At 32.9% G+C, this 11,221-nt stretch overlaps 1 protein-coding gene across 1 annotated transcript in view; it reads right to left on the bottom strand.

Annotated features, from left to right (window-relative positions):
- The window catches only part of LOC106462892 (dimethylglycine dehydrogenase, mitochondrial-like), a 44,735-nt gene that overhangs the window by 29,075 nt on the left and 4,439 nt on the right, over positions 1-11,221 (bottom strand). The window contains exons 2-3 of the mRNA XM_013922857.2: positions 3,109-3,292; positions 2,334-2,432 (exon numbers count right to left, since the gene is read on the bottom strand). Of these exons, the coding sequence (XP_013778311.1) occupies positions 2,334-2,432; positions 3,109-3,292 (283 nt within the window). The remainder of the gene's footprint in view (positions 1-2,333; positions 2,433-3,108; positions 3,293-11,221) is intronic.

Below are 11,221 nucleotides of genomic sequence, written 5' to 3'. Positions count from 1 at the left end.
ACGGTCACTACCGCTCGCTTGACTCGATTATCTGTCTCTATATCTGTCTATCTGCAATTAATTATCTCCTTTATTTGCCGAGCTTATGTAAAAAAAAAGAGGGTGTCTAGAAAAGACTAGAGTTGACAGGAAAAGTCAAGATCCTTTGAGAATCTCATGACGTGTTACCAGCATTTTACCACTGTCGTAACAATATGATAAAAACTTTTATACTCTTCTGATATTAAACCCCAGTTTCATTGCTATTAAGACAGACTGTATTAAATGCATATTTCATGTAATTAAACATTAAGCAGGGAGCACGGTAACAATCCTTATGAAAGGATAGGTTAGATATAACTAATCACAATATCTGATCAGAAGGTCATAATGTGCTTTATATGGAAGTAGATAATCTATCATATACTCCTTACCATGCTGTGCAGTATCCTGATCATCACTTATCTTGCTTCCTAAGAGCAACATCTATAAATTATATAATGGCTCCCTATAAATTAGAACTGAATAAGTTGGTGAAATGGTGCCTTTTACCTAGAAGTTACAGCCTAACTGGAAGTCAAAACTTCGACTTGTAAAAAGTGAACAAACTAGTAATAAAAAAAGTTTATCTAAAATTGATGGGATGTAGGAATGGAAAAAGTTCAGAAACTAGAGAGCATTTGAGATGGGAGGAAAATCTGCATTACCTATTCCTGCATTCCACCACCTAACATATATGTGCATTTACCCTGTGAGGGCAGAATAGGAGTAGTGGAATGCAGGAATGGGTAATGTAGATGTTCCTCTCATCTCAAATGCTCTCTAGATTCTAAACTTTTCCATCACTACATCCTAACCATTTTAGAATAAAATAATTTGGTAGTAATTTTCTTATTAAAGGGTGAATAATATTACTAAATCAATTACATATCTTGCATATTTACAATACGCATATAAAGTAAATCTTTGACCATGTGAAATTTGCAAGATCCTGAATGTTGTTGGGTTTGTGAACCCAAAAATAAACACAAGCATTTTGCTTTCAGTACAGAACATTCACATCTGTTTTCACGTAAAGGTGTTAACATTAACATCCTCAATACAAATGGTATAACAATTAAATATCTGCTAAATTAAACCAACAATAAAATGCACAGAAACATGAAAAGCACTGGTTTGATTTGCTGCCATACATTTGAAATTGTAAGGTTTAAGTAAAGTGCTTTTAAGAGTTTAATTAAATCTTGAGGTGCATACCTACTAAACATTGATAGAAAGTACTCAATGACATCATACTACTGCATTTTGAACAAGAAATTTTCAAGTATAAACTGTATAAAACTAAATATCTATGCAAATGTATGAAGCTATTTTAAGCCCTGAAAAAAAGTGGAGGACAAAATGTTATCATAACATTATATATATATATATATATCATGTGTACAATCTAAACACCCAACTTTCAAGTTGAATTTCTTTTATAATGTGGTAAGACTAGCTAATAGTGACAGGAAAGTATCAAGTACATAAAAGAAAAAGCTCTAATGATTTTTGTACAGACTGAATAAGTCAAACTTAACCTACAGAAGTTCATACAGACAAGGAACCAGCCATGGTTATTAAAATCAGAACTAATACCGCAAAAGAATAAAAATTGCTTGTAATAACATTCAAGTTTAAGCTTTGCACAGACTTCCCAAAATGCCATGTTAGGAGACTAGGCTGATAAAACAAGGGAAACAAAAGTTTTCAGTATCTCTAATTTTTGTACATATCTAGTATACCAAACGAAAAAGTAATCAAAACCTTATCTAGTGACCACACTACACACAAAAACAACCAAATCCACACTATTTCTGACCATGAACAATCATCTGAAAGCTGAATTTAATGTTGTTTACAGTTGGATACATCTTATTTTGCTTAATGATTCAATCTAGCAGTTATTCTTAACACATACTGATATTTCAGAGAGTAATTGTACAGGAAAATATTACTACCAGCAGCATAAGAAACTACAGCAAAAAAATTTAGTGTTGCCTTGACAAGTAAATTTCATAGGTCACATGTAATTAGTGTTTGCAATCCTCAACTTTAATGTCACATACGTAACATTTGTTGTCTCTTTACCTAACAGAAAAACCAGGATAACCATACCTAAAAACCAATTATGGAAAACATCTGAGTTTTATACAAAAAACTTTTGAAAATCTTGGAAAAGTATATTCTCAGAAAGAACAGCTTGATGTCAATTTTTATATAATACCTATAAGAAGTTGGTTTGGTGCCAAGAAAAATAAAATATTATGTTACCAAGTATCTTGTAATCAAAATGTTATAAAAAAATTACAAACCTTTTTAGTTTCTTGTTCAATCTGTGCAAAAAATCCAATGCTGTAGTAGTGTATCTTTTTCATATTGATTCCTCCATGATAGAGAGTTGCAAGTCCTGCCTTTAAGAAAAATAGCAAAACAAATAATTCTTAAAACACCTTATAATAAACTACAAGTTTTATAACCTCTGCTAGTTTATGAATCAATATCAATCATTCGATCACCTCAGCTATAATAGATTGTAAATTCTGTGTTTTATTTTTTTAATTCATAAATTAAGAAAGTATTCTATCATGTATAGATTTACAACTTCACAAGATCGAAATAGTTGTTAGTGACATTCACTTTCCAGATTGTCAGTATTTATTAATTGTTACACTATGTCATCATCTAATTCTCTGGCATATAAAGTAATGGACGAAAAGACTTGTTTCAGGCTACAAAATTGTTAGAGGTTTGGAAAGGCACTCTTTCTGTCTATAATTTGAATGATGGAACAAAAAGTTTCTATTTTTCAGTTACAGTTATAAGATTATGGAAAAGCTTAACATATTACGTGGAGTGCACTATCAGTTTGAATTCTTTTAAACTCATTGTATAGGAAAATGGATGTAAAGGATGATACTTAATTTGGATATCATGTTTTATTTGCTTATTTTTGTGGATGAGGGAAAATCTCAATGGGTGAAATAGCCTTCTTTCATCTTTTTGTTATTTCTTTAAGCAGTCAACTATGGTTATCAGAGAAAAAGATTACTGTTAAAAACTTAAATTTACAAATGAATTTCTACTTACAGCATGCCATGTAGAGCCAGCTGTTAAATCAGATTTCTCCAGTAGAACAACATCTTTCATACCCAACCTGGCTAAGTGATATGCTATGCTCACTCCAACAACACCTCCACCGATTACTACAGTTTCTGCTTTGTCCTTCCATGATTTAGTGGAAGTTGTTTGATCTTCATTAGTTTTATTGGGTCTAAAAAATATTAGCAAAGATTTAATCATTAGTTTTAGAGAAGGCAATAAATAACTTTTTATAGATAAATTGATTTATGTGAGTTACTCTACACACACACACACACACACATGCCAAATAAATTAGCAAAAAAGAAGACTTTTACAAGAAGTGTGGTATTTTTATTTTTTCACAATATATTTTCCTTTGCCTAAGATTTAAACCTGAGACCTGCTTGTTACATAAGTGCTCTACCTACTGAACTAAAGGACTAGCCCCTGACATTTGCTAGTAAGGCATTTTTAGTTACTCAAACTGGTATGACTTTTCTACACCCAATTAAAGGATTCAGATCTGATGGAATATGGTACCCACAGTTGTCTAGAAAGTTTCTGTATGTTTTGGTTGTTTTTGAAAATGGCAACCTGAAACGTTTATAAATGGACTCTATTTCCTTTTCTCCAAAGTATGGATTTATTTCTGGTGGCCACTCATTGACTTTTAAGGTACAGAGCTCAGAAATCATTCTTGGAATGGAATTAGAAGTGCCTGGCCATGGCTCATATGGTTCATGAGAAGAAGTTGGTGTGAATAACCATTGTTTCATACTGTTTATGATACTGGTTAAAAACTGACCATGATTAATTGAAATAATCTTATTGTTCTCTGTCAGTGTTATTAATGAAACTTCGTTTCCTTAATGGTATTCTCTGCTTCTAAGGCCTTTTTTCTCTTGTGTTCCGTCTTTGGTTCTAAAAACCGTGTATTGCGACGAATTAACATGTCTGCACAAACTATAGTAATATCCCTTTTCTGTAAGGGTTCTAAAGTGCATAACAAGAAGGCTAAGTTAGAAATATTAGCTAAATCAAAACGGGCCGTATCTATGTTACTGGAACACCCAAACAGAGAAACATTCAGAGAATAATAATAAAAAAGATATTATTTGGGAACAAAAAAAAGTTTCCCAAGTTGTGTCGTTTTTTTATGGAAGCTTTGCTACCAGACATTAATGATCCCACGATGGTTAGAAACATGGCTATCAAGGAGGCTCCTTACGTTTCTCAGGCCAAAAGAAAAAAGAGAGGAAACCTTACGATATAATAAAAAACGAAATTTACATTAGATGAAAATAAATGGTTTGTTTTATTCACCACATGTACAACTAAAAAATAAAACATCTAACACTAATTTTTACAGTGAATAATATATCTCCTTATAGAGACTTACATTCATGAATAAACGTTATGACACTTGTTGTTTATGTAAAATTTGTGTAAACTAAATAAGGATTTTACAGAAATACATTCACAGAATAGCGCATTGGTAGAATAAATATGTAATAAAAAGTAGAGGTGAGAATGACAAGCACAAAACTTTTGTTCTGTAGGGTAAAAGACAAGTGGAAGTCAGGAAAAGGAAAATTAATGGAAAATAAAATGAACACTTTTCAAGTATTATGATACATATGAATATAGCACACACATATTTATAAACACTTTTCAAGTATTATAATACATATAAATACATATAATACATATAAACACTTTTCAAGTATTATGATACATATAAATATAGCATATATATATATATATATATACTGGCTGGGAGTCTGTTCGTTTTGCCCCCCCCCCCCCAGTGGCACAGCAGTATGTCTGCGGACTTAGAACGCTAGAATCCGAGTTTCGATACCCGTGGTGGTAAAACGGAGTTATAATGAATAGCGTTCCAGGAAGTTTCGGTAACTTTTTCTGGATCTTTGATCTTCTTCAGAAACGAAAGTGGTCCAAAATGTTATCTCTTCCAAAGAAATATCGACCAGCTAATTGCTACATGCTAATCATGAACTTCAAACATATTTCACATATGTTTTGTATTTGAGATATAAAAGCATAATCGATATTGTGATCTGCATTTGTTATTGTGGGAATTTTTTTATGCATTTATATTATGAATCAACCTTTAACTTACGAATAATTTTTTTTTGTTTTTTTTACTAACTAGATGTATTTTTTAGTATAAATAAAAGTTTAATAAATATTTTGTTCTTCGTCCCTTTTATCGGAGTTTACAATAATACGTCTATGTTTTTTATTTCAATATTTTGTACGAAGTTCAACCACATAAAATTTGGATTGATGATAGTTTTCATTATGTAATTAAAGAATACGGACAGGGCGGATTGGCATTTTAAAGAATCAGCCCTGTCAATATCACTGATAGCGTCCCATTAATTTTTCACGTGCTGCATACTGCCCCCCCCCCCCAGTGGCACAGCGGTATGTCTGAGGACTTATAACGCTAGAAACCGGGTTTCGATACCCGTGGTGGGCAGAGCATAGATAGCCCATTGTGTAGCTTTGTGCTTAGCTTCAATACAAATAAACAAACATACTGGCTCAAAAAGAATGCGTCAAATGCCTGGTGAGCCAATCCGCCCCTAAATATGAAAGAAATGCATAATGAAATGAGTTTATAAATATATCCTATATTACTCAGCTATTTCACTGTAATAGTACGGATATTAGTTGTATTTTTGAGGCAAACGTTATAAACATCTTAAATTGCAACTTCTCCGACTTTCGGTCTGTTTCGATCGTGACTAGTATTTGTGAAGTCGGCTGGACTTCCTCTACAAACTACTACATATTTACTACACGGAACGTCTGAATAAAAAGAGACGTTTGTAACTGTTTCTTTGAACACTGCACACACACTATTTCCTGGAACGTTCCTTCGGCTGCTAAGCGAGAAGTACGAGACAACTATTATTACGGCAGTCACTTGTCAGATTTTACGTTTTATTTGTTGAGTTAAAGACCAAACGTTGATTTGAAATCAGGACGAAATGCTTTGTAATGGGACTACTTGGGAGGGAGAAGTCTGAATAGAATCTGACCCTCCCAGGTTGCACACAACGACCAAATAACTATCCAGGTAGCTATGAGACTACTCTTTTTTTCTAGTTCACAGTTAAAAATGCAAAAAATCTTGTAAACTGCGACGTATAATAAACTATAAAAAGTTATTTTTTATACACATGATCATACAAACTATGTATAATGATTGTGCACATGTATTTATAGTTTTATGTTATTTATCTCCAGTCACACGTGTTGAGACTATCTTCCAAATATTGTCACTGTAGAAATCTCCACATAAACCCGTGTACGACAGAAATTAGCTATACTAAAGTTTCAGTTTTTCTAAACTGAACTTATATATTTTATGAAATGCAGATGAATGGTTTACTTCTCGGTTCACAGAATGTATGCCGCATTATATAAGTTTATTAGTACGAAGATTAGTAGGTAATCCAGCAAATTGTTTTAGAATACAACTCATTACGTATTTATGAACATTTCTGTATTTTGAAATCATAATAGTAAATATGTCTTAGGAATTTCGTTATATTATATGTTATTGCAATTGTTATTTCCAAAGTTTTATTAGGTCTCAAAAGGTGTAGTTTTATACACTTTTTGATTGTTGATTGTTTTTTCGCTTATTTATAAAGATGTGTTTTTTTTTTGTTTTTGTTTTTTCTTTTCAGGAGTATACCACTAATTAGACAAGGGTTTTCTAACGAGACCCAAAACTGAAGAAGAATAGTGAAGTATTCGAAAGCGCTCGAGTTTTGGGTCTCGTTTGAAAACCATTACAACTTTTGTATGTGATCCTGTGTGCTGACTTCTTAATCAGACAATGTAGCCGTAACTTGCCTCAGGTTACTTGACTTGACGCTGTGAAGAATGGGAGATTTCCAATAAGGATTCAGTAGTAGAGGTGATAGCTATCCCGTAATAAGTTAAATAAAAAAAGAAACCGATATAATTAATCACGATGATTTCATTATGCTGAAGAGGTTGGCATTTTTATGTACATAATTATATACAGTATAAAGAAATTGATAATTTTTATTACATGAGTACTCTAATTTTAAGAGTGGCATGCATGAACACGGCTCTTGGTAACAAACTGTGTTGCATAACCGGGCAATACCTTTCATGCGCAATGTGTTTTACACTAATTTGCTGCACATGAAGCGTTTTGAATATATATTAAAAGACCATCTCCAAATATTAGATTATCATATTCCCAACAAAGTGTCTGGACAGCATTTTCTGTGTTGGTAAAGTTGTGTAGGTTTTCATTTATCGCTGAACTAAACATCAGAAAATAATTTGTTTTTTATTCTTCATTTATTTTTTGTATACTCGGCTTAGAAAACTTGGAATAAGAATTCAGTTCGAACACCATAAATTTAGCTTTACTATATATAACTTAATTTGCATGTGAGGTATATATCTATCATATAAAACAATACAAACAACAAAGATAAATGTATAAAACAACTCAAATTTGTATAAATCCACAGAATTGATATTTCAGATAATACAGATAATATTGTTATGAAATCAAGAATACGAAATATTATTGAACAGTTCTCTGTAGATCACAAATAAATTTGAAATTGACAACCTGTCTGTCTGTCTTGTTTATTAGCAGCAATCAATTTTTACTGTTACTAGTTTTGTTTCCGTGGGTGCTATGATTGGCTTGTATGCAATCCTAAATATTAGCTTGACATGTGGATACTATGATAGGCTTGTATGCATTCCTAAATATTAGCTTGACATGTGGATACTCAGATTGGCTTGTATGCATTCCTAAATATTAGTTTGACATGTGGATACTATGATAGGCTTGTATGCAATCCTAAATATTAGCTTGACATGTGGATACTTAGATTGGCTTGTATGCAATCCTAAATATTAGCTTGACACGTGGATACTTAGATTGGCTTGTATGCAATCCTAAATATTAGCTTGACATGTGGATACTTAGATTGGCTTGTATGCAATCCTAAATATTAGTTTGACATGTGGATACTATGACTGGCTTGTATGCATTCCTAAATATTAGTTTGACATGTGGATACTATGATTGGCTTGTATGCATTCCTAAATATTAGCTTGACATGTGGATACTATGATTGGCTTGTATGCATTCCTAAATGTTAGCTTGATATATGGATACTATGATTGGCTTGTATGCATTCCTAAATATTAGCTTGGCATGTGGATACTATGGTTGGCTTGTATATGTGGATACTATGGTTGGCTTGTATGCAATCCTAAATATTAGTTTGACATGTGGATACTATGATTGGCTTGTATGCAATCCTAAATATTAGCTTGACATGTGGATACTATGATAGGCTTGTATGCAATCCTAAATATTAGCTTGACACGTGGATACTTAGATTGGCTTGTATGCAATCCTAAATATTAGCTTGACACGTGGATACTTAGATTGGCTTGTATGGAATCCTAAATATTAGCTTGACATGTGGATACTATGATTGGCTTGTATGCATTCCTAAATATTAGTTTGACATGTGGATACTATGACTGGCTTGTATGCATTCCTAAATATTAGTTTGACATGTGGATACTATGATTGGCTTGTATGCATTCCTAAATATTAGCTTGACCAATTGTTGAAAAAAATTCGTAACAACATACGAGTTCTAATTGGAAGAATTAGTTACACGTATGTCACGTGAGAGCTTATCAATACGAAAGGGACAATACTCTTACATAAGTTCTGCCTTTACACTGGATCATTGACTAATAACAGTATAACATATTCATGCATTGATGCCATCTATTGGTGTAACTCAGTAATAGTTACCCCTGAAGGAAAAACTTAAGAGTGCTGTAATCCCTTAGGGATTGACCAAAAGCCGCTGCTTTCTGACCTGTTTCAACACTAACCATTGTAAGGAACAACCTAACCCTGCTTCGTAACTTTCATTCTAGTAAGCCCTCTATTGTTCTTTCTGATAAGCATACTTTTATAAAATTTTCTTTAATTTGAAATTTTTTTTTTCATGAAATAGTTTGAATCAGTCATCAAACCTTACTTTGATTATCATTACTTTACATGGATGCACCATATAGTATGTGAATTGTTTATTATTATTATTAAAAAAAAAACACTCTTCGATCAAATCCCACTTTTCGGTCAGACTAGAGTAGCCCAAAAGTTAGTGGTGGGTGCTGTTGACTAGCTGCCTTCCCTATATTCTATAAACTCGAAATTAAGGATAGTTATGTGCAGTTAGTCGTTTGTGTAGCTTTGCACGAAAATTCTGAGTTTGCTTTTATTATTAATCAATAATGACCAAACTGATGTGTATATAGTAAACGAATAATGCTTGGAATAACTTAGAATAATCAGGTTACACTTAATTAATTTTGTGCTTTTGTTAATTCATTCTCTTAATTACGGTACATTGTCTATTCTTTCTTAAAAGGTTTTTTAATATAAATTACATATATAGTTTATTAAATGCTGCACTCACGTAGAGTTACAAAAAACAGCCACTAAACCAGTTTATATGGACGTTGTTTCATATGAAAAACCACCTTGAAAGTTCAGCTGTGAGTAGGGTTCATAGTGCTATACTCGTACAACTAGAATACGTGTCATATCTCCTAGTGCCTCAGCATGTAACCGAAGAATAGTAGAAGTAGAAATGATTATGGTTTATTGAATTTCAAGCAAAGCTACACGAGGGCTATCTACGCTAGCCGATCCTAATTTTGAGATGATAGACTAAAGGCAAGACAGCTATCTAGTTAACACCACCCACCGCCAACTATCGGACTATCCTTGTGAGACTTAATAGTGGGTTTTTACTGTCCCTCTTATAACGCACTCACGGCCCCAAAGTACGAAGCGCGACTATTATTATTTGGCTATAACGAGACGCGAGCCACGGAATCTCAGCTCCACAGGTCAGAATGCTAACCACTATGGCGCGCTAGGCCCAGAAGTATAAATACATAAATTGGTGAATCGTCAAACTTTATTTTCCTCTCTCTCTCTACTAATTCATACACTTCACAGACAAAATACGTAAAATTGGTTGATTTCCGTAACATTCCACTAGATGACATGAGAAACACTGGCTAACTACAGTCGAATTATTTATGGCTCTGTGGGTAACTATTGTAAAATGTGTACATAAATTCAGCATTTTAAAGTAAAGATATATTTTCATTATTGTTATGTAACTTCTAAGTAGCAGTTCCAGAAGAAAAATGTGCATATAAATTACGACTGTTTTCTACAGTTTGTCTGATTTATCAACTTGTGTTTTTCCAAGACATACAATACGTTTAGGAGTATATAATTAATTATCATCAGTAGAAACTAAAAACGGCCCGACTTGGCTAGGTGGTTAGGGCGCTTGACTCGTGGGTTCGAATCCCCGTCCCACCAAACATGCTCACACTTTCAGCCGTTAGGAGGTTATAATGTTACGGTCAATCCCACTATTCGTTGGTAAAAGAATAGCCCAAGAGTTGGCGGTGAGTGGTGATGACTAGCTGCCTTCCCTCTTGTCTTTCACTGTTAAATTAGGGACGGCTAGCGCAGATAGCCTTTGTGTAGCTTTACAAGAAATTCAAAACAAACAAGAAACTAAACAAAATAACTCTCAAACAGGAACCCAGTATCTCTGATCGTTCGTTTAAATATCCTAAATTACGCATCTAAATGTAATAGTTAAGATAAATAACAAACCTTCAACATTCTCAACTTATCACAGAAACACAATTATAAACTACGTAAGTCAACTAACTATTATGTATCATCTTTCTTGAAATGTTTAATGCAAAAATTTAGAAAAATAGAACAATTTTGTATAAACATATTACGTGCATTGATAATATAATACAGCCATCAAGGACATTATGTTTTTTTTATTTCGATAAATCCCGATATAGATTGGGTGATTCGTAGTGAGTAGATTAAAGTATTAATATTACTGTTACGCCTCCAGTCGTTAATTAATTTTCCGTAAATTCTTTCCGACTAAACTTTAGCGACACAAGTCCTTTCTTAAATAAAACTGGTTTATTCTTTCCGAATACAAAT

This window comes from Limulus polyphemus, unplaced genomic scaffold, assembly GCF_000517525.1.
Source record: "Limulus polyphemus unplaced genomic scaffold, Limulus_polyphemus-2.1.2 Scaffold1277, whole genome shotgun sequence".
Taxonomy (NCBI): Eukaryota; Metazoa; Arthropoda; class Merostomata; order Xiphosura; family Limulidae; genus Limulus; species Limulus polyphemus.
The sequence above is the reverse complement of the archived record's forward strand: the minus strand, read 5'-3'. Positions and strand labels throughout refer to the sequence as shown.